The sequence below is a fragment of the Anabrus simplex genome, chromosome 10, assembly GCF_040414725.1.
Source record: "Anabrus simplex isolate iqAnaSimp1 chromosome 10, ASM4041472v1, whole genome shotgun sequence".
Lineage (NCBI taxonomy): Eukaryota > Metazoa > Arthropoda > Insecta > Orthoptera > Tettigoniidae > Anabrus > Anabrus simplex.
Window position 1 is genome coordinate 100,102,882 of NC_090274.1, and position 24,858 is coordinate 100,127,739.

A 24,858-nucleotide genomic window follows, 5' to 3' on the forward strand; every position below is an offset into this window, starting at 1 on the left:
TCACGTTTTAATCTTCAAACTGTTAATTTCACTCTCTTTTAACATACTTTGGTGCATTATCGTTGTTTTAGATGTTATTGTATAATGTTTTACGAAACCATTTTTCAACATTTTAACCTATAATTTATAAGTATATGTATTATTATTATTTTTTAAGATTGATATAGGCTGATGATGCCCCTAAGGAGGGTGAAAAATGTACCTTTGACTTTTATGTATTATGTATAAAAAACATTTGACCATATGAAATAGTGGATCATATTGTGTTGTATTGAACAGGTGGACTTATAATATTGTAATAATACTTGAGACATACGTCAATTTTTTTTTTTTTTTTTTGCTAGTTGCTTTACGTCGCACCGACACAGATAGGTCTTATGGCGACGATGGTACAGGGAAGGGCTAGGAGTGGGAAGGAAGCGGCCGTGGCCTTAATTAAGGTACAGCCCCAGCATTTGCCTGGTGTGAAAATGGGAAACCACGGAAAACCATTTTCAGGGCTGCCGACAGTGGGGTTCGAACCTACTATCTCCCGAATACTGGATACTGGCCGCACTTAAGCGACTGCAGCTATCGAGCTCGGTGACGTCAATTTCAATACGGAACCAAAATGAGAATAGTCACTTGTAACATGGTAGCCAACCAGGCAAATTCCAAACTAAATAGGTTTATCAATCTTAAAATTAAAATATCCAAGTTGTCTAAAGATATAACATTTTTAAAGCAATGTTTAAAACTAAAATTGATCCCAAAATTTTTGAAACCTACACAAAGAAAGAACTTAACCGTCCCAAGTATGAACAAAGTCCAAGATAAAGTAAATGTAATATGGTTAAGGAATGAAATTAAGTCACTATACAAGAAGAAATCCCAATTGAACTTACAACTATATAAAATTCATTTAACGGTAGCTCAGACATTAACCCCATTAGAATGGAATTCTTTCCAATTTCACGTAGACTACAAATTGATGGTTTTACTCGACAAGAAGCAGGCCACTTTAGACAAGAAATTATCACATTTAAAAGAATCTCAAACACTATCCATTGTACAGAATACAGATAAACAGAGAACAACTACTTCAAATGTTCACACACCCACAATTGTTAATTTAACCAACGTGCAGTTTTCTGGAACAGAAATGGAACTCCTGAATAAAGGCCCAAAGTATAACTGGCCTAGTGAAAAAAAAGGACTTAGATATTATTACCACAGTGGCTGAGGTAGAAGCTAATATCTCTAAACTCCCCTTTGAAGTTCAAAATGACATTAGATTTGACATAAAAAAGAAATTACCTACACTAGCTAAAGAACTTAATGCTAAATCCGACTCTAATCAAAAATCTTTACTAAGTAATTTGAGAACGAAAATAGAAGACAACAACATCATAGTCACAATAGCTGACAAGGGAGGGTCTATGGTGTTAATGGATAAGGACCATTACATAAATAAAACTGAAGAATTTTTTAAGGATAAGATTTATACAGTAGTTAGCAAAGATCCTATCGTAAGAATACAACGTAATTTAAAATCTCTAATTAAGAACTCCACATTCCTTCTCAATGAACAGGAACAACAGAGACTGATCAACATGAACCCCAGCATTCCAATAGCCAGAGCCCTACCTAAAATCCATAAAAACAACATTCCCGTACGTCCGATTATTAACTGCCGTAATAGCCCTACCTATAAAGTTTCCAAATATATCCACGGTTTTCTCAAACAACATTACAAGTTTAATAATAAACTTCCTTTAAAGAATTCAATCAAATTTTGCGATATTTTAAGTAAATTTGACTTACAACCTAACCATATAATGTGTTCCTATGATGTCATAAACATGTACCCAAATATACCTACTAAAGAAACAGTCAAAATTATCTATGACAATATTTCAAAACATAGCAGCCTGAGTAAGCTGGAAATTGATGAATTTATGAAGATCCTGAATTTTGTATTGAATAACAACTTTTTTTCCTTTAATGGCAAGATTTATCAACAGACTGGCTTAGCCATGGGTGACCCTTTGTCCGGCATCTTGGCCGATATTTACATGGACTCAATAGAATACACGAAAATTAAAGAACATATAAAAGGTATATGTTTATGGCTGAGATTTGTTGACGACACTTTTGTAGTTATTAACAAAAATGTTACTAACAGCGACGAAGTTTTAGAGATTTTAAATAAAATTGATCCTAATGTAAAATTCACTAAAGAAGACGAAGTTAAACAGTCCTTAAATTTTTTAGATATAACGATCACGCGCGCCAATAATACTTTCGATTTTCAAATCTATAGAAAACCCACACAGTCTCCTATAATCATAAATAATTCCTCTTTACATCCTAAATCTCAAAAACAAGCGTCATTCTATAATTTAATACACAGAGCCTTAAAAATCCCACTATCCCCTAACAACTTAAAAATAGAATTAAACTACATAAGGAACTTGGCCAAGCTTAATGGGTTCAAGGTTGAAATGATTAACCAGTTAATCAGTAAAGTTAAATACAAACTATCCACGAATCTCATTCCGGATAAACCTAAAAAAAACTAGTTTCGCTACGTTTACATACAATAACCCAGCCATCCACCAGATCGCCAACACACTGAAGAAATACGACACTAATATTGCTTTCAGAACAGTCAATACAAATCAAAGTATATTTTTCAATCATAATAAAGTCAATTATAAAAACAGCCGTTTTTCGAGATCTGGTATTTACAGACTCACTTGTGCTCAGTGTGGATTTAGTTATGTTGGACAGACTGGGCGCAGCTTTCATACGAGATATATGGAGCATTATAATGCCTTAAAGCACAACAAATATTCAGCGATGAGCTCACACATGAGTGAAACAGGACATCAGTTCACATCAATTGATAAAGATCTCACTATTCTAAAATGCATAGGCAAAGGAAAACTCATGAATGAATTAGAAAATCTTTACATCTTTTTAGACCAAGCCTATAACAAAGACCATAATCTTAACGATATCACGGAAACAAAAAATCCTTTATATGAGCTAACTCCAAAGTTATTAGGCATGGTGAATTCAAAACATAATACAATCCCGCCAACTTTTAGAACTTCTTGTTCTAAAGCTTCCACCACCTCGTCAAATGATAGGCCCGCCCATCTTGCTCCTAACAGCCCGCCAATAACAACACATGCGCGCAAGGATCCACCCACCATTACCCCCCCTCCATGCCCTTCACTGCCTCAGCCACACCGTTATAATACTAGAAGTCGAAAACCCAGTCAAGCTAGCGTTGCTGTAACAACCTGACGTACTTAATACGCTCCGTACGAGTAAGTACCGCATTAGCCATCTTTGACGTACGGGAAGTCTCTTGTACAGTACGGTATTATTAACATACTTTCTTCTACATTTTGTTTCAGAAAATCCTGAACATTTCTTCCAACACATGTTTCAACGGAATTATATATCAACTTGACTATCTTTTAGATCCATTCGACTCCCATAATTTCCGAACTCCGCTAGCTTTGACATACGTTTTATCACAAGCATCGCCTCTACAGAAGTTCCATTTTCTTCTTGACTTTCAGATATCCCAATCATATACATTTTAAACTTGTTTATTACATTCACACTTCCGTTTTAAATAACTGAAAGTGATTTTACCACCTTGGATTCAACTTGGGAATTGAAGAAACATCCCCCTTTGATGATTGTTTTTATACTCAAGGCTTTCACAGTCTTAATGATATTATAAAAATATGGATCCATTTTAGTTTTAGACTCTCAAAATCTCATGTTTAATCACGTTTTAATCTTCAAACTGTTAATTTCACTCTCTTTTAACATACTTTGGTGCATTATCGTTGTTTTAGATGTTATTGTATAATGTTTTACGAAACCATTTTTCAACATTTTAACCTATAATTTATAAGTATATGTATTATTATTATTTTTTAAGATTGATATAGGCTGATGATGCCCCTAAGGAGGGTGAAAAATGTACCTTTGACTTTTATGTATTATGTATAAAAAACATTTGACCATATGAAATAGTGGATCATATTGTGTTGTATTGAACAGGTGGACTTATAATATTGTAATAATACTTGAGACATACGTCAATTTTTTTTTTTTTTTTTGCTAGTTGCTTTACGTCGCACCGACACAGATAGGTCTTATGGCGACGATGGTACAGGGAAGGGCTAGGAGTGGGAAGGAAGCGGCCGTGGCCTTAATTAAGGTACAGCCCCAGCATTTGCCTGGTGTGAAAATGGGAAACCACGGAAAACCATTTTCAGGGCTGCCGACAGTGGGGTTCGAACCTACTATCTCCCGAATACTGGATACTGGCCGCACTTAAGCGACTGCAGCTATCGAGCTCGGTGACGTCAATTTCAATACGGAACCAAAATGAGAATAGTCACTTGTAACATGGTAGCCAACCAGGCAAATTCCAAACTAAATAGGTTTATCAATCTTAAAATTAAAATATCCAAGTTGTCTAAAGATATAACATTTTTAAAGCAATGTTTAAAACTAAAATTGATCCCAAAATTTTTGAAACCTACACAAAGAAAGAACTTAACCGTCCCAAGTATGAACAAAGTCCAAGATAAAGTAAATGTAATATGGTTAAGGAATGAAATTAAGTCACTATACAAGAAGAAATCCCAATTGAACTTACAACTATATAAAATTCATTTAACGGTAGCTCAGACATTAACCCCATTAGAATGGAATTCTTTCCAATTTCACGTAGACTACAAATTGATGGTTTTACTCGACAAGAAGCAGGCCACTTTAGACAAGAAATTATCACATTTAAAAGAATCTCAAACACTATCCATTGTACAGAATACAGATAAACAGAGAACAACTACTTCAAATGTTCACACACCCACAATTGTTAATTTAACCAACGTGCAGTTTTCTGGAACAGAAATGGAACTCCTGAATAAAGGCCCAAAGTATAACTGGCCTAGTGAAAAAAAGGACTTAGATATTATTACCACAGTGGCTGAGGTAGAAGCTAATATCTCTAAACTCCCCTTTGAAGTTCAAAATGACATTAGATTTGACATAAAAAAGAAATTACCTACACTAGCTAAAGAACTTAATGCTAAATCCGACTCTAATCAAAAATCTTTACTAAGTAATTTGAGAACGAAAATAGAAGACAACAACATCATAGTCACAATAGCTGACAAGGGAGGGTCTATGGTGTTAATGGATAAGGACCATTACATAAATAAAACTGAAGAATTTTTTAAGGATAAGATTTATACAGTAGTTAGCAAAGATCCTATCGTAAGAATACAACGTAATTTAAAATCTCTAATTAAGAACTCCACATTCCTTCTCAATGAACAGGAACAACAGAGACTGATCAACATGAACCCCAGCATTCCAATAGCCAGAGCCCTACCTAAAATCCATAAAAACAACATTCCCGTACGTCCGATTATTAACTGCCGTAATAGCCCTACCTATAAAGTTTCCAAATATATCCACGGTTTTCTCAAACAACATTACAAGTTTAATAATAAACTTCCTTTAAAGAATTCAATCAAATTTTGCGATATTTTAAGTAAATTTGACTTACAACCTAACCATATAATGTGTTCCTATGATGTCATAAACATGTACCCAAATATACCTACTAAAGAAACAGTCAAAATTATCTATGACAATATTTCAAAACATAGCAGCCTGAGTAAGCTGGAAATTGATGAATTTATGAAGATCCTGAATTTTGTATTGAATAACAACTTTTTTTCCTTTAATGGCAAGATTTATCAACAGACTGGCTTAGCCATGGGTGACCCTTTGTCCGGCATCTTGGCCGATATTTACATGGACTCAATAGAATACACGAAAATTAAAGAACATATAAAAGGTATATGTTTATGGCTGAGATTTGTTGACGACACTTTTGTAGTTATTAACAAAAATGTTACTAACAGCGACGAAGTTTTAGAGATTTTAAATACAATTGATCCTAATGTAAAATTCACTAAAGAAGACGAAGTTAAACAGTCCTTAAATTTTTTAGATATAACGATCACGCGCGCCAATAATACTTTCGATTTTCAAATCTATAGAAAACCCACACAGTCTCCTATAACCATAAATAATTCCTCTTTACATCCTAAATCTCAAAAACAAGCGTCATTCTATAATTTAATACACAGAGCCTTAAAAATCCCACTATCCCCTAACAACTTAAAAATAGAATTAAACTACATAAGGAACTTGGCCAAGCTTAATGGGTTCAAGGTTGAAATGATTAACCAGTTAATCAGTAAAGTTAAATACAAACTATCCACGAATCTCATTCCGGATAAACCTAAAAAAAAACTAGTTTCGCTACGTTTACATACAATAACCCAGCCATCCACCAGATCGCCAACACACTGAAGAAATACGACACTAATATTGCTTTCAGAACAGTCAATACAAATCAAAGTATATTTTTCAATCATAATAAAGTCAATTATAAAAACAGCCGTTTTTCGAGATCTGGTATTTACAGACTCACTTGTGCTCAGTGTGGATTTAGTTATGTTGGACAGACTGGGCGCAGCTTTCATACGAGATATATGGAGCATTATAATGCCTTAAAGCACAACAAATATTCAGCGATGAGCTCACACATGAGTGAAACAGGACATCAGTTCACATCAATTGATAAAGATCTCACTATTCTAAAATGCATAGGCAAAGGAAAACTCATGAATGAATTAGAAAATCTTTACATCTTTTTAGACCAATCCTATAACAAAGACCATAATCTTAACGATATCACGGAAACAAAAAATCCTTTATATGAGCTAACTCCAAAGTTATTAGGCATGGTGAATTCAAAACATAATACAATCCCGCCAACTTTTAGAACTTCTTGTTCTAAAGCTTCCACCACCTCGTCAAATGATAGGCCCGCCCATCTTGCTCCTAACAGCCCGCCAATAACAACACATGCGCGCAAGGATCCACCCACCATTACCCCCCCTCCATGCCCTTCACTGCCTCAGCCACACCGTTATAATACTAGAAGTCGAAAACCCAGTCAAGCTAGCGTTGCTGTAACAACCTGACGTACTTAATACGCTCCGTACGAGTAAGTACCGCATTAGCCATCTTTGACGTACGGGAAGTCTCTTGTACAGTACGGTATTATTAACATACTTTCTTCTACATTTTGTTTCAGAAAATCCTGAACATTTCTTCCAACACATGTTTCAACGGAATTATATATCAACTTGACTATCTTTTAGATCCATTCGACTCCCATAATTTCCGAACTCCGCTAGCTTTGACATACGTTTTATCACAAGCATCGCCTCTACAGAAGTTCCATTTTCTTCTTGACTTTCAGATATCCCAATCATATACATTTTAAACTTGTTTATTACATTCACACTTCCGTTTTAAATAACTGAAAGTGATTTTACCACCTTGGATTCAACTTGGGAATTGAAGAAACATCCCCCTTTGATGATTGTTTTTATACTCAAGGCTTTCACAGTCTTAATGATATTATAAAAATATGGATCCATTTTAGTTTTAGACTCTCAAAATCTCATGTTTAATCACGTTTTAATCTTCAAACTGTTAATTTCACTCTCTTTTAACATACTTTGGTGCATTATCGTTGTTTTAGATGTTATTGTATAATGTTTTACGAAACCATTTTTCAACATTTTAACCTATAATTTATAAGTATATGTATTATTATTATTTTTTAAGATTGATATAGGCTGATGATGCCCCTAAGGAGGGTGAACCATGTACCTTTGACTTTTATGTATTATGTATAAAAAACATTTGACCATATGAAATAGTGGATCATATTGTATTGTATTGAACAGGTGGACTTATAATATTGTAATAATACTTGAGACATACGTCAATTTCAATACGGAACCAAAATGAGAATAGTCACTTGTAACAATTGGCTTTACATTACACTGACACAGATAGGACTTATAGTAATGATGGGATAGGAAAGGGCTAGGAATGGGAAGAAGTCACAGCCCTAGAGATAGTTTTCTGTGTTTTCCCATTTTCAAACCAGAGAAATGTTGGGACTCTATATTACTCAAGGCCACATTCACTTGCTTCCCATTCCTAGTCATAGTGCCATAAGTTCTATCTGTGTCAGTTTGATGTAAACAAATCATAAAAAAAGAAAAAGGTACATCAAACCAGTCATTAGACTCCCAGTGTAGTGGGCGATGTGTAAGTTGCATAGTCACAGGCTTTTCACAAGGGCTGTGCAAATTAATCCCATTCTGTGGGTGTGGGATGTTCTTTCATTGAAAATGTTTATCCATGAGGTTCAGTTTCGAGGTAAAACTGGAGGTACTGTGGCCATGAGCACAATATCAACAATCACTTAACACTACAGACTTGACTACAAAACAGCAATAATAGTGTTTGTTGCTCATGTTTCAGTGCAAACTGTGGAAGTAATCTATATCCCAAAACCGTCCATACCTTCACATGCCATTTAAAATGGACATGGAAATAAAGATCAAAGAGGAACCAATCTGCTTTGAGGAAACATCAAATACTTCATGCGTAAGTATCATTCTCGACAACTTTATAGTGATTACAATTAAACCATAGCAGTCGTCTGAGTTTGACTGGTTACATTACTCTACTTTTATCTGATGTTCAGGAGGTATGTGAGTGTCTTGCTCTCTAATCTTAAGGCACATATATATTTGTATACTAATCTCAAATTGACAAAGTATTTTTTTTTTACGATTACACAAATGCAGAATTTACAGGTATGGACCATTTATTTGGTACAGCATGTCTGAAAGCTGAAGAAGTGGGTTTTTCTTCATCTCTCTTTGATTTATAGCTCTTGTCAGGAAAAATGGTAGTCTGAGTAGTCATGTTGTGGAGGGCCTGTCTTCTGGTTTCAAGTTGGCATGTTAATCCTTTATCTCCCTGATGGTATTAAAGGTGCTCAAATACATTAGCCTCCTGCAGGAACGATTTCTGTCATCTTAGTGTTTTGAAACCTTTAAAGCTAATTTGCACTACATAGAATAAATAAGTGTTAGGCTGGTGAGCGAGTCTTCCTCCACTTCAATAATTTACAATAAGAAGAGCAATTTTTAATAGCCACGAATTCATGTTCGTGACAGAATGTTTGATCCATTCTGTCGAATTTCCAACCCAACACCAACATAGAAAGGTTTCATCCGATATGATATATTGAATTACACCTTTAGATCTTAGGGAGGCAAATAATTCAATGGTAAACCATTTCATTCTAGAAAGTGTTCTAAGAATAACAAGGCAAAAATACTCACTTTGGTAGTATAATAGTTAAATATTTAAAAGGCCTACTCTTAAGTGGGCTACAACAGAACAAATAGTAGCAAAACACATTTTATCACTGATTGATTTTTCTAATACATGTTTTAAAGTGTTACATAACATAAAAATAACCTGTTATGCCTTTCATAAATGTTCCAAAGTGTTCCATTATGTTTTAAAGTGTTCCATTACAAGGTTCCAGTGACAACAAGTATCCACTATTTCCAATAACAATGAATGACATCCAGCACATAATATACTATGGACGATGGTTTGGTCTGCCATATCAATATATTATCATTTTTTAATTTTGTATAATTATTTCACACGTACATGTTTCACTTCATCAGTGATTTCTACATCATAAATCAATATTCCCCATATTTTAAAGTCTAACATTATTGACGTTATTGGTACTGGTACCAACTGATCAGCCCACCCTAGCACACGAGGGCGAAACGTTGGCAATCAAGAATGAGTTAGCTGGAAAATTTATAATGTCCAATAACGGACCATTTATATTGGTATTATAAATTTACTCATTCGGGACAAATATTTCAGATTCCCTAAGGGAATCAACATCTATATCATATGATGGCCAAGCAGGCATCAATTTTTTTAATGAGACAAAGTCTCTTAGTGCATTGGCACTGCCGGTGGCTCCATGCAACCTACACAGTAGCCTCCACAGTATCCACTAGCCAGCGTATTGGTGGGTGTGATATTTACCAACTGATGAGCCCACCCTAGCACACGAGAGCGAAACGCTGGCAACCAAGAATGAGTTAGCTGGAAAATTTATAATGTCCAATAACTGACCATTTATATTGGTATTATACATTTACTCATTCTGGACAAATATTTCAGATTCCCTAAGGGAATCAACATCTATATCATCTGATGGCCAAGCAGGCCTCAATTCTTGATAATGAGACAAAGTCTCTCATAGTGTATTGGCACTGCCAGTGGCTGCAAGTAGCCTACGCAGTGGCCTCCATGGTATGCACTAGCCATGCATCTTGGTGGGTGTGCTATTTACCAACTGATGAGCCCAACTTAGCACACGGGGGCAGAACGTTGGCAACCAGGAATGAGGTAGTTGGAAAATTTATAATGTCCAATAACGGACCATTTATGTTGGTATTATAGATTTACTCATTCGGGACAAATATTCTGGTTTCCCTATGGGAATCAACATCTATATCAACCGTAGTACTTTTCGTTAAAAGTGAGAAAATGTGCTGTTTTTCATTTTATAGAATATTTCATATGACAGCATTACTTTTAATCATGACATTCATAATGATGCCATTGTTATGACCTATGGTGACTTCAGTTGGGAAAACTATAAGGATTCCATTCCATTCCATTGCGAAGCACGGGTACAACAGCTAGTTATTTGATACAAATAGCACTGAGCTTCACATAATCGCCTGCAATATATTAATCTATGCTTTTGCTAAGTAATGGTATCTAAGTACATGACTGGAACATGAGTTCATACTATTTTCGGAAGGCTTTTCACAGACTGATCATCTCACACATGTACTTCCTGTGAGGTAATAGAGATGTGTAATTTTTAGCCTTGTACTCTCACACAGCAGCAGTCAGGCTTTGAGACAATCAGTGTTACAGATATATCATAGTACTGTATTGCACAAGACATGCAGAATAAGCAATTTTGACCAATTGTTTCTTCTGATTTTCCTGATTTTCATATCAAAATCTCCTGATTTTTGGTTTTGTAAAGTTGGCAGGTATGCTTCCACTCCTAGCCCTTTCCTATTCCATCATCGCCAAAAGACCTCTCTGTATCAGTGCAATGTAAAGCAAGTTGCAATATCCCTGTCAGCTGACCATATGTACTCGTACCTGCACAAGGAGCACTGATGTCAGGCATACAGGCCCTCTATGATATTGTAGATAACCTATAGGGTATGGTTTAAATTGTTTAGGGCTTATGACTTCCATATGAGGTGGCCTGCCCTATTCCATTTCTGGTGAGATACTGTGTGCTCAATACCTGTTGTCTTCTGGATTGGCCCAGAACAAGTTTGTCACTTGTATTTTGGGTCTCAGTCTCATTCTTGGCTCTTACGATATGAAAGTGACTGAGATATGAGCAATACGGACAACACCATTCCTAATACAGCCAGATCCTATAGGAAAAGGTGTGAAATAGCTGGTCTGTGTGTACAGTACCGTGCTCATGAGAGACTGGTGTGTAACAGCACTGTCTGGCTGGAGGAGGAACGCAATGGAAAGCTACCTTACTCTTCATTTCCTTAGTTTGCCTCCTCAGTGACACCTAGCTCTCTATGCCATTTGATGGTAGGGCTATTGAGGATCTTCCCTGTCTTCAAGCTGAACACTTCATATAGAAGAGGAAATATGGAAGATACATTTTCCTGCTGAGCTGTATTTGTTGGTACAAGACGTGAAAGATAACAGTGATAAATTGTGAAGTTCTTAATATTTCAGTATTGGTTTCTTTATAATGAGCAGATTATTTGTAAGTATGTCTGTACATTTTCCTGATATTCGGTGTTATTTTAGAAGATTTTATTTTATATAATTGTTCTACTCTTCAAAATTAAATATGAGCATTTAAACAGGACATTCCTCCACTCCTGAAGGTCTCTTAATTGTCATGCTTTTATGGATACTCAACATGGAGATTTTCTGATAAACGATAGTTTAAGATTTGAAACTGAAACTGTCTTATTTACTAGGAAATGATGAATTGTTAAGCCCACTCATATATAAATACATTTCCAGATGTGTCTGAAAAATTTGCCTAATATATTAACTTTTCCACAGGACAATTACAAAATTATATCAGAAGAGATGCGTTTGAAAGAAGAACCGAAATCAGAGTTGGCAGTGCCAAGAGAAACACAGGTGAACACATTTGAAGTAATCTAATATTTTGATGTCATTTTTCTGATAATGGAAATTCTAACAAACTGCTGAATAGACTTAATTGGGCAACTCCTCGTTTTTAGGCAGACATTTTGAAGATCCTTGGAAAGATGTATAGTGAAATTTCCAATATTTGAAACGATTTTCGTAATTTCTTCAGGTAGCTCGATATTTTATGCTAGTTAATATATAGCAGCTATTATTGTTCAAAGTCCCTCCAATGCATGGCATCTGATGGCTGGTTTCTTCACTGTTACTGCTGGTACCTTATCCTAACTGGAATTTGGCTACAAGCATGGCTATCTTCCTTTTGTCATGTGCCAAAGAGCTCCAACCCATTCAAAATATTGATCCGAGATGTCCATCTTATTCTAAGTCCTCTTCTGCCTAAATTTTTTCCTCAAAATATTACTTGTAACAGTCCTCAAAATGTGATATGTGTATTTCAGCCTCTTGAGTTAAATTGTCTTGATAAGCTGAGGTTGACAGCTCTTTGTGTGGGGTACCCAACTGGCGGCAAACCTGAAGATAGTTTTTATCATTTCCTATTGTCATGTCATTAATATGCTGCGGCTGTACCTTAATTCAGGCCACCACTGCTTCCTCTCTACTCCTAGCCCTTTCCTATCCTTTTGTTGGCATAAGACCTATCTCCATTGGTGCGACATGAAAATAACCCACAGGAATTACACAATTTGCCATTATATATCCATATCTTGAAAGTTTGGATTCTCTTTTCTGTGGATAATAAATTATATAGGGCTCTACAGTATTTAGTAGGGAAGAGAGGATACAGCATTTTGTTATTGTATTTTTGAGCTTGATTCTGTGATCGTTTCATGATAGGCGTTGCCACTTGCTAATGAAGATAGTCTCTGGTTTCTTCAGCATTTAATTGCAGCACAATGGTCCTATGTTACTCCCTAGATACACCATACTTTTTACCCTGTCTGCCTGTATGTTGTACATCAGGAGGGTTCCTAATGGTGTAGGTTTCTTTTTTATACTTTTGTTGTGTTGAGGACTGAGTCACAATCTTTGGGTACAGCATTTGCAAATTGTGGAGAACATTCATTTAAGTGCAGGACGGGAAGTGCGCTGTTTTGGAAGGTGACAAGGACTAGGTTCGAGCATACACAGGAGAGTATAAGTGAAGGATATTGTACAATGCATGCCTTATGAAATGTACAATCTCATCATAAATTATAGTATTCCTGTTAAGCCTTTCAGAAATCCTTCCAATAATTACACATATAACAGCACATTACACATAACTCAGTATGCTAATGACTTGATGGAAGACAATGGATCATTCACTGTCACTATATCTAGGCATAGATAATGCCCCTCACACTGTTTCATCATATTCTCTATTCATGCCTATTTCACTTCCGCTGGCAGTGTTGTTTTATTACCACTTTCTCTTGCGGTTTCAGTATTGCTTCCATCACTGTCACTATAATCAAATAAATCTTCAGTTGAAATTACTGATGTTGAAATTAATTTACGTGCTCGCAAATTTTACTTCCAGTCCTCATTTGTAATAGAAGCAATTTGTTCACCATAAATGATAGAAATGCTTCCATTCTGTACATCACATTTTGTTCAGAAATGCTATTCTTGACACTTGACTATATCAACTTAATGGGATTCAATACTGGGTGATATGAAGAAAGGTGTAATACAGTATGACAATGTTTGGCTTAAATACAGTCTATTTTGTAAGTGCACTGGACTGGCTGGTTCATCTTGATTAATGAATATAACCGGGTTCTCAACATGTCCTCTTGGAAACAAATTGCAGTCACTGTTAACCAGGACACAATTTCTCACATGTTATTGTTTGAGAGTCATCAGTCCAAAGTCTGATGTGATGCAGCACTTCATGTGCCCCTATCCTGTGGTGTCTTTTTCATCTCTAGATAACTACTACATCCTACATCTCCTCTGATCTGCTTGTCATATTGATATCTTGTTCTACCCCTACTGTTCTTACTGACTACAATTCTCTCAAGAACCAAGTGAACAAGTCCTGGGTGTCTTAAGATATATCCTATCATTCTATCTCTTCTTGTCAAATTTACTGATATTGATCTCTCACCAATTTAATTCTGTACCTTTCGTTCATGATTCGATCTACGCAACTCACTACAGCATTCATTTTTAACACAATTTAAGGAGCTTCTACCCTTTTTTTCCTGAGCTAGTTAGCATCCATGTTTTTCTTCCATACTACACCAAGCTCCAGACAAATGTGTTCAAAATATCTCAGTAATCTGTTCATCACTGTTTGAAAGGTGCAAATTTGTTTTTTGAAGAATGGCCTTCCTTGCTTGTGCTAGCCTGTAATCTACATTTTGCGTCCTCATTACTTTTGCTGTCGTTAGTTTATTTATTACCCAAGTAACAATATTCATCTGCTACCTTTAGAAGTTCATATCCTAATCTCATTTTTCCTCCGTCAGCTGACTTTTTTTTCTACTGCACTCCATTACTTTTTTGGGGGTTCTGTTTATTTTTGTCTTGTACACTTTCCCCCAGACTCTGCCTGTACCATTCAACAATTTCTCCAGATCTTCTGCAAACTGAGATATAAAACAATATCATGAGCAAACTTGAGAGCTTTGATTTCCTCTCCTTTGATTGCGATACCCTTTTTACAAATTCCTTTTCGATTTTCTTTACTGCTTCTTTCTTCTATATAAACATTGTGAAGGAGGGGGAACCTCCAGTCCTGCCTGACTCTGTTAAGGAATACTGCTGCTTTCTCAATGTCTTCGATTCTTATCACAGCAGACTGATGTTTTGCATATTGTAAATTGTTCTTCTTTCTCGGTATCTATTAATGAATGCCTTTTGTTTTTCTATGGATAATATGTATGTGTGCCGGTCCCTCTTAATTCAATCCTCTAAGATCAGGATTGCTTCATGTGTTCCTACATTTCTTCTGTAGCCAAATTGATGTCTTCCAACTCAATTGTCTTTCCATACTAACTAATGGTACGATAGTTTTCACACTTGTCAGCAGTGGCTTTCACAAGAATAGATATAACATCATTTTGCCAAAAATCATATGATAATTCTCCTTTTCCATGTATCTTGCACAATAAAGCGAATAACCTCACCGTGCTGGTTTCTCTTACGGCAGTCAGTAATTCTGAGGGTATGTCATCAATTCCTGGTGCCTTGCATATACTTAGTTCTTTCAAAACTTCTCAATTTCTGACTTCAAAATTGGGACTCCCATTTCATCAGCATCACCAGCCTGTTATTTTTCCAGATCGCTATCATCTACTTCTTTACCTTGATAATGGTGTTGGATATGTTCCTGTCATATTTGTGCTTTATGTTTTTTTGCTAGATTTTCCCATCTGAGCTCTTGTTGAGGGGCAATTGCTCGGATAAAGTGGGAAAGATGCACATATGAAATGAGCCCGATTGTTTGACGGTAGTTTCATAGGATTATCAGCAAGCTGTTGACTATGTTCCTCCATATCCAATTCATCAGCACTGTTGTGTCACCCATCACTACTCTTTCTTACCTAGTTTTCCTTTCTCCAAAGGCTTCATTGATTTGTCGGCATGCATTTTCTACCTTTCCTCAGACCATAAAGCCTTGAACATCCTTGCACTTCTCTTTCAGCCATTCTTCCAAAGATATGTTTTTTGTGGTTTCCCACTTTTAAAGCAGCAAAGTTCTGAAACTATACTTTAAATAACCCATTGGAACCTGACTACTAGTCTAACTTGCAGGGACAGAAAACTATTTAGTTTAGAAAATAGTGTTTTAATTTTATATATTGACGCTTGGTCAAAAACTGGCATTTTTTCAAAGCTATATACTTCACAAATCAATGCCTAACTGTTCATTAACTGTTTCTCAGTCTTCAGTAGTGAATCATTGTGTGATAATTTTTGAAGCAGCTCTCCAGATGGAGTAATACCACATTTTTCACATAGTCACCTCTCTTCGGACCTTATTTTATGACCCTTACAAACATTGCAGGGCCTAGAAGGAATTTTCTTCCTTTCTGTTGGAGGAACAGGCACTGGAAAATGCCCCATACATTTGCCTGAAGTCTTAGGTGGCTGTGTTGACTGGGAGTTCTTCCTTTTGTTGTCCTAGGCAGGAGAGCAACACTCTACAACAATTGCTTGGCAAATGCTCTGAGAAATTCTGTATAATACAGCCACCTGCCAGTAACCTTCATGAACACAATGTATGAATTGAAGATAGCCATATCCAATAGATACAGCATAGTCCATCGCATTACAGGGAAATATGCAAGGGCTTGGTCTTGACGATATACTGTATTCATTTTCTGGTTGTTATCTTCCAGTACCCTTGGGGTTTTTCACTACTTCCTCTCCTCAGTCTCATTTTCTTTGAATTTTCACATCAAAGTCCAAGTCCTTATCAACAGTTGAAAGTAAATGCACATCCTTTCTGTCTTCCCATTATATGGCGAGAATATTATTAGCATGGATTATTTCCACCATGTTGATTAATCCTGTCCGTATTGACTTATAAAACATCTTCCTGCCTTGTCAATACTTTACATATTTTATTTAACTTAATTACCGTACATATTTCTAGAGCTAACTACTCTCTCCTTCAGCGGTGCCAAAAATTCAATAACATTTGGACTTTGTGCATTATTACAAATATACCTATCAACAGGACAATTATATATAATTCTTTGAAATTGTTAAAAATGTCTTTGTGTTTTAACTTTACTTACTTACTATGTTATTTATTACAGACTTTAAAATATAAATTTTCAAATCATAATTGAATAAAATCTATTAAATTAGTCACTATATGCTGAAATTTTAAATCTGCTCTGCTCTTGGAACTCAAATCCTTATTTAAATCTGAAAAAGAATAAAATGTTCTTTGTGTTTGCTTTGTCATTTAATAAAACACTTGAAGTAGAATAATTTTTGATTCATAAATAAATAAATAACACCTATTAAGTTAGTCACAATGTTGAACTTAAAATATTTTCTGCTCTCTTCTTGAGAGGAAAGGAGAAATTTTCAAGAAGAGAGCAGGAAATATTAGCCCAAAAACAGCTCGTGCTAGACAGAAATCTCAACACACTTAAGGCTAATGCGACAAAAAATGTGTACAAAAAGCAAAATAGAAAATCATAACAATTTAAACAACTTGATTGAGAAATTTCACCCTCCCATTATAAATTTGTCAAAAACAGAACTAACAGAGCAGGAAAACAAGATACTAGAAAAAGGTCTGAAACACAATTCGTCGAACATGAATATAATCAATGCCACTACCATAATGATTGTTGAGTCGGAAGTAGCTGTTAGTGAAATGCCCCCGGAAATACAAGATGAGGTCAGATTCGATAATAGGAGAAAACTGAACAAAATCCATGTATCAAAAAGAAAAGCATTATCTACAAGTAACAATAGAAACCAAGAATATTTTGTTGAACGGGAACAGGTAATAAACCTCAAAAAAAAGGAAATTTACCGAGCTCGATAGCTGCAGTCGCTTAAGTGCGGCCAGTATCCAGTAATCAGGAGATCGTGGGTTCGAGCCCCACTGTCGGCAGTCCTGAAGATGGTTTTCCATGGTTTCCCATTTTCACACCAGGCAATTGCCGGGGCTGTACCTTAATTAAGGCCACGGCCGCATCCTGCCACTTCCTAGGCATTTTCCATCCCATCGTCGCCATAAGACCTATCCGTGTCGGTGCACGTAAAGCAAATAGCAAAAGGAAAATCGAGAAAAGAACCTCATTATCACTAGGGCAGATAAAGGGAACCCGGCAGTAATAATGGAAGAAACAGATTACACCAAATATGGGGAATTTTTCAAGAAAAGCTCTTTTACAGTGACTAAAAAAGATAACAAGTAACTATTCTCATTTTGGTTCCGTATTGAAGATGACATATATAAAAAATATTATTATAATATTTACAGATCCACTGGATTGACTGACCATTTTACTTCTAGCTAGCGTTGCTGGAACAGCCCGACGTACTTAACACGCACTGTACGAGTAAGTACTACCTTAGGCATTGTTGACTTACGGGAAGTCTCATGCACAATACTATTTAACTAACTGTCTTTAACATTTTGTATCAGGTAAAACTCGATCATTTCTTCGAACAAATGTTTCAGCAGGGTTAATAACACCCACTTGACCATCTTTTGGAGCCAAATGATTACCGTACTAACATAAATAAACACTGACAACAGCTAGCTTTGACACAACATTTTAGCATTAGCAATGCCTCCACAAGAAGTCCCATCTTCTTTTCTAAGACTTTCTGATAAATCAACCATATATATTTTAATACATTTGATACGTGCACACTTACGTTTTAAATAACTGACATTGATTTTATTATCTTGATCTCATGCTATGGGAATGGAGTAAATATCCCCCTTGGATGATAGTGCTTTTACACTCAAGGCCGTCACAGTCCTAATGATGTATAAGAAGAGAATCCATTTCGGTTTTAAACGCTGAAATATTCATGATTAACCACATTATAATCTTCAAAAACTGTTAATTCACAGTATTTTTTAACATACATTCTGTGCAATATCCCAATTTTACATGTTACAGTACAACATTTTATGAGATCGTTGTCCAACATTTTATTCTATAGTTTATGAAATTAGAAAGATCCCGTATCCATTAATTTTTAAGATTGTTATAGGCTGATGATGCCCATAAAAAAAGGGTGAAACATATACCTGTGAATTGTGTATTATTATTTATATATTTTAACCACATAAAATAGTGGATTTTATTGCATTGTATTCAACAGGTGGATCTATAAATATTATAATGATATTTGTGATATACGTCATCTTATACAGAATCAAAATGAGGATAGTTACTTGTAACTTAGTAGCCAACCAGGCAAGACTCAAATTAAATAGGTTTTATCAATCTCAAAATTAAAATATGCAAGTTGTCTAAGGATATAACATTTTTGAAGCAATGTTTAAAACTAAAATTGATCCCAAAATTTTTGAAACCTACACAAAGAAGAAACTTAACCATTCCATGTATGAACAAAATCCAAAACAAAGTAATTGAAATATGGTTAAGGAATGAAGTTAGGTCACTATACGAAAAGAAATTGCAATTGAACTTAAATCTATATAAAATTCTTTTAACAGTGACCCAGGCATTGCTGCCATTAGAATGGAACTCTTTCCAACTGCACGTACACTACAAAATGATGGTTTTACCGGACAAGAAACAGACTACATTAGATAAGAAATGAACGCATTTAAAAGAATCCCAAACACAGTTCATTGTACAGAATACAGATAATCAAAAGCAAGTACTCCGCGTGTCAACACACCTGCAATTGTTAACTTAACCAGTGTGCAGTTTTCTGAAATAGAAATGGAACTCCTAAATAAGGGTCCGAAGTATAACTGGCCTAGTGAATAAAAACGAACTTGGATATAATTACCGCAGTAGCTGAGGTAGAGGCTAACATTTCTAAACTCCCCTTTGAAGTTCAAACTGACACTAGATTTGACATAATAGGAAATTACGAACCCTAGCTAAAGGACTTAACGCTAAATGCGATTCTCATCAAAAACAGTAATACGTATTTTCAGAACTAAAAAAGAAGATAGTTACATCTTAGTCACAGAAGCTGATGAAGGAGGGTCTATAGTATTATTGGATAAGGACAGTTACCTAAATAAAACTAATTTTTTAAGGATAAGATCTGTACAATCGCTAGCAAAGATCCTATTGTAAGAATACAATGCAATTTAAAATCTATAATGAAGAACACCACATTCCTTCTTAATGAACAGGAACAACAGAGACTTATCAACATGAACCCCAGCATTTCAGTAGCTAGAGCCCTACCTAAAATCCATAAGAACAACATTCCCGTACGTCCGATTATTAATTGCCGTAATAGCCCTACCTATAAAGTTTCCTAATATATCCACGGTTTTCTAAAACAACATTATTTGTTTCATAATAAACATCCTTTAAAGAATTCAATCAAATTTTGCGATATTTTAAGTATATTTGACTTAAGTTGATTTGACTTACAACGTAACCACATAATGTGTTCCTTTGATGTCATAAACATGTATCCAAATATACCTACTAAAGAAATGGTCGAAATTATCTCTGACAATATTTCAAAATGTAGCAGCATGAGTAAGGTGGAAATTTATGAATTTATGAAGATATTGAATTCTGTATTGAATAACAACTTTTCTCCTTTAACGGAAAGAGTTATCAACAGACTGGCTTAGCCATGGGTGACCTTTTGTCCGGCATCTTGGCAGACATTTCATGGATTCAATGTAGCATACGGACATCAAAGCGCATATAAAAGCTATATGTTTATGGCTAAGATTCGTGGATGACACCTTTGTGGTTATTGACAAAAATGTTACTAACAGTGACGAAGTTTTAGGTAAATTAAATAAAATTGACCCTAATGTAAAATTCACTAAGGAAGACGAAGTTAAACAGTCCGTAAATATTCTAGATATAACGATCACGCGCGTCAATAATACTTTTGGATTTCAAATATACGGGAAGGCCACACAATCTCGTATAACCGTAAATAATTCCTTTTTACATCCCAATACTCATAAACAGGCATCATTCTATAATTTAATACACAGAGCTTTGAAAATCCCACTCTTCCCTCTCAGCTTAAAAATTGTTTTAAACTATATAAGGAACTTGGCTAAACTTAATAGGTTCAAAGTTGAAATGATTAACCGGTTAGTTGATAAAGTTAAATAAAAACTATCCACGAATCTCATTCCGGATAAACCTAAAAAACTAGTTATGCCACGTTTACATACAACAACCCAGCCGTCCACCAGATCGCAAACACACTCAAGAAATATGACATTAATATCGCCTTCAGAACAGTAAATACAAATCAAAGTATATTTTTAATCATAATAAAGTCAATTATAAAAACAGCCGTTTTTCGAGATCTGGTACTTACAGACTAACTTGCGCTCAGTGTGGATTTAGTTACGTTTGTCAAACTGGGCGCAGCTTCTATACGAGATATACGGAGCATTACAATGCCTTCAAACATAACAAATATCCAGCGATGAGCTCACATATGTGTGAAACAGGACACCAGTTTACATCAATTGATAAGGATCTCACTATTCTAACATGTATAGGCAAAGGAAAACTTATGAATGAATTAGAAAGTCTTTACATCTTTTTTGACCAAGCCTATAACAAAGACCATAATCTTAATGATGCCACAGAGGCAAAATATCCTTTATATGAGCTAACATTAAAGTTATTAGGTATTGTGAAGTCGAAACAATACAATCCTGCAGACTTTTAGAACTTTTTGTTCTAAAGTTCCCACCACCTCGCCAAATGTTAGGCCCACCCATTCTGCTCCTAACAGCCCTCAAACAACAACACCTGCACGCAAGGATCCGCTCCCCTTCCCCCCCCCCCCGTGTCCTTCACCGCCTCAGCCACACCGGTATAATACTAGCAGTAGAAAGGTTGCTGGAACAGCCCGACGTACTTAACACGCACTGTACGAGTGAACACCGCCTTAGTCTCATGCACAATACTATTTAACTAACTCTCTTTAACATTTTGTTTCAGGTAAAACTCGATCATTTCTTCGAACAAATGTTTCAACAGGGTTAATAACACCCACTTGACCGTCTTTTGGATCCAGTTGATTACCGTACTAACATAACTAAATACTGACATAAGCTAGCTTTGACACAACATTTTAGCTTTAGCAACGTCTCCACAAGAAGTCCCATCTTCTTTTCTACGACTTTCTGATAAATCACCTGTACATATTTTAACACATTTGATATGTGCTCACTTCTATTTTAAATAACTGACATTGATTTTACTATATTGAACTCATGCTATGGGAATGGAGTAACCATCCCCCTTGGATGATAGTGCTTATACACTCAAGGCGGTCACAGTCCTAATAGTGTATAAAAAGAGGATCCATTTTGGTTTTAAACGCTCAAATATTCATGATTAACCACTTTATAATCTTCAAAAACTGTTAATTCACAGTATTTTAACGTACTTTCCGTGCAATAACCCTATTTTAGATGTTATAGTACAGCATTTTATGAGATCATTGTCCAACATTTTACTCTATAGTTTATAAGATTAGAAAGATCCCGTATCCATTAATTTTCAAGATTGATATAGGCTGATAATGCCCGTAAAAACGGTGAAACATGTACCTAAGGCCTTTATGTATTATGTATATATTTTAACCACATAAAATAGTGGATTGTATTGCATTGTACTGAAGAGGTGGATCTATAAATATTATTATAATATTTGTGACTAAGAAGATCCGACCCAACTGATACAACGTCTCCTAAAATCAGTCCCATAATACCTCGTTTTTATTTACAGAACAAGAGAAAATAAAACTAATAAGTATGAACCCCGAACTGCCAGTAACGAAAGCTTTACCTAAGATCCATAAGGCTGGCGTCCCCATACGCCCCATCATCAATTATAGGCCAAGTCCATTGTATAAATTAACACAATTTATCCAGAAATTTCTAATAAAGAATTATCTTTTCTGTCGAATAATTCTGTGAAAAATACTATTGAGTAAATTAAAAAGCAAGAGAGCTTTGAAATACAGCCTTTCCACTCGTTGCATTCTGTCGATACAACAAATATGTATCCGAGTGTCAGTACAAAGAAACTTTTTCCTATTATCCAAAATAATTTAAATAAAAATAGTAACGTCAGTAAATTCGAGATTCTAGATTTCATGGAAATTTTGAAACTAGTAGTTAAGAGTAATTTCTTCCTTTTTAATTATTGCATATATCTGCAGGATGGTTGGCTATGGCGTCGCCAGCCTCAGGGATATTAGCAGAAATATACATTGACTATTTAGAGCATACGGCAATTAATAACAATAGTGACTTTGCGAACATAAAATTTTGGGCCAGATTTGTAGATGACACTCTCGTTATCCTTCACAAAAGAATTACTTATGCAGGCTCCACCCTAAACAATTTAAAAAATATTGATCCATAGATAAAGTTCACTCTGGAATCTGAGTAAAATGGAAGCATTTATTTTCTAGATCTCACGTTAAACAGACTTCCTACTTCGATAGAATACAATATTTACAGGAAACCAACACAGGCCGCTACTACCATAAAGAAATATTCATTCCATCCCAAAGTCGAAAATGTGCTACCTACAGCAGACCGGGCATTCAGTATACCGCTAAATAGAGAAAATTGGAATAAAATATTAAATACAATTCGATCTATAGCTAAATATAACTGGCATACCAGTCGTACCGGCATTTACTCGTACAAGTAAACGAAGAGCAAGAGATAGCAAATATTCCTTTTTTTTAAACTTAAGAAGGAAAACAGAGAATACTCACCAAATAGTTCAGTAACCGACCATAAACCAGAGGCAACTCACACCGAACCAAAAGATTTGCACGGTAGGAAATATTAGAAACCATGAAAGAAAAATTTGCGAGTTTTTCAAAAAACTAAATGATTTAATTTCTGCTATAAGAGAAAGTTACATATGATAGGAAAATAAAACTCCCTTGAAACTACAGGTGCACCTTCACAAAGACAAACAGTTTAACTAATTAAAGTGGTAAATTGATCAATAAAATAAATACTGAATTGGGATAACAAGTTATTATGATAATTAGATTATTAATATGATAATTAGATTAAATTAGATAAACGCTGAATTGAATAATGAATTAATATGATAATTTGATGAATGAAATAAACTCTGAATTGAGGTGACGAATTAATATTTTAAATGGGTTTATTAAATAATTCTGAATTGAGTAGAAATGTATACCTAGTGTCGAGGGACGCTTTTCAATTTAATTTGTAGATAGACTTAAATCAAGATTAAATTACAAGATAATTGGTTGTCAGAAAATGTCCATGGACTAAACTTTACTGCGTGCCTGGGAGGCTCAATCTTAATCATTCAAAAGGAATTATTTTGTACATTAGGTGAAACACTGCTAAGGTGAGGCTGCTAGATCATCCTATGAACCGGGTCGCAATAGGCACAACAGGAAAATTAATTAACATTCACAGAAAGCATATCCAAAACCGAAGGCGCTCTCAAAGATAGATAGACATTCAACAGGTCACGAAACGACCCCAAAAATTCACCGTGCTTCGAAATGGAAAACAAGAATGGTAACGTGCCCACCAAAAATTAAAAAATCAGTCATTGGTTATCACAGTAAGCAGCTCTAATCAACAAAAGAAAAAAGCACACATAAAATGAAATCAGGATGAAGAGCAGTCCAGCTCAAACCACCAGGAAGAACTCTCACATTCAATTCATAAATCAACTAAGGCGAAGAGTTAAGAGCCAACAGCTCCCAACTTAATGGTACGCTCCTCACAAAACTAATTAATTCAGCAATATAATCAATCCTTATGAATAATCCAAAACAGTAGTTCCCATGGAGACGACAACAACAGTAAACGGTACTGAAGTGTAAAAGAAAGACAGAAAAGATAAAATTTAAAGAAAGAAATAGATCCCGATCCACGGAGATAATCTCGCGATCTCAATCCTTTTAATGGAT

General features: G+C 35.3%; 1 protein-coding gene across 1 annotated transcript in view; it reads left to right on the forward strand.

Annotated features, from left to right (window-relative positions):
- The first annotated feature begins 8,502 nt into the window (after positions 1-8,502).
- Positions 8,503-24,858, forward strand: part of LOC137502350 (zinc finger protein OZF-like) — a 32,883-nt gene continuing 16,527 nt past the window's right edge. The window contains exons 1-3 of the mRNA XM_068229359.1: positions 8,503-8,568; positions 8,669-8,671; positions 12,142-12,222. Of these exons, the coding sequence (XP_068085460.1) occupies positions 8,503-8,568; positions 8,669-8,671; positions 12,142-12,222 (150 nt within the window). The remainder of the gene's footprint in view (positions 8,569-8,668; positions 8,672-12,141; positions 12,223-24,858) is intronic.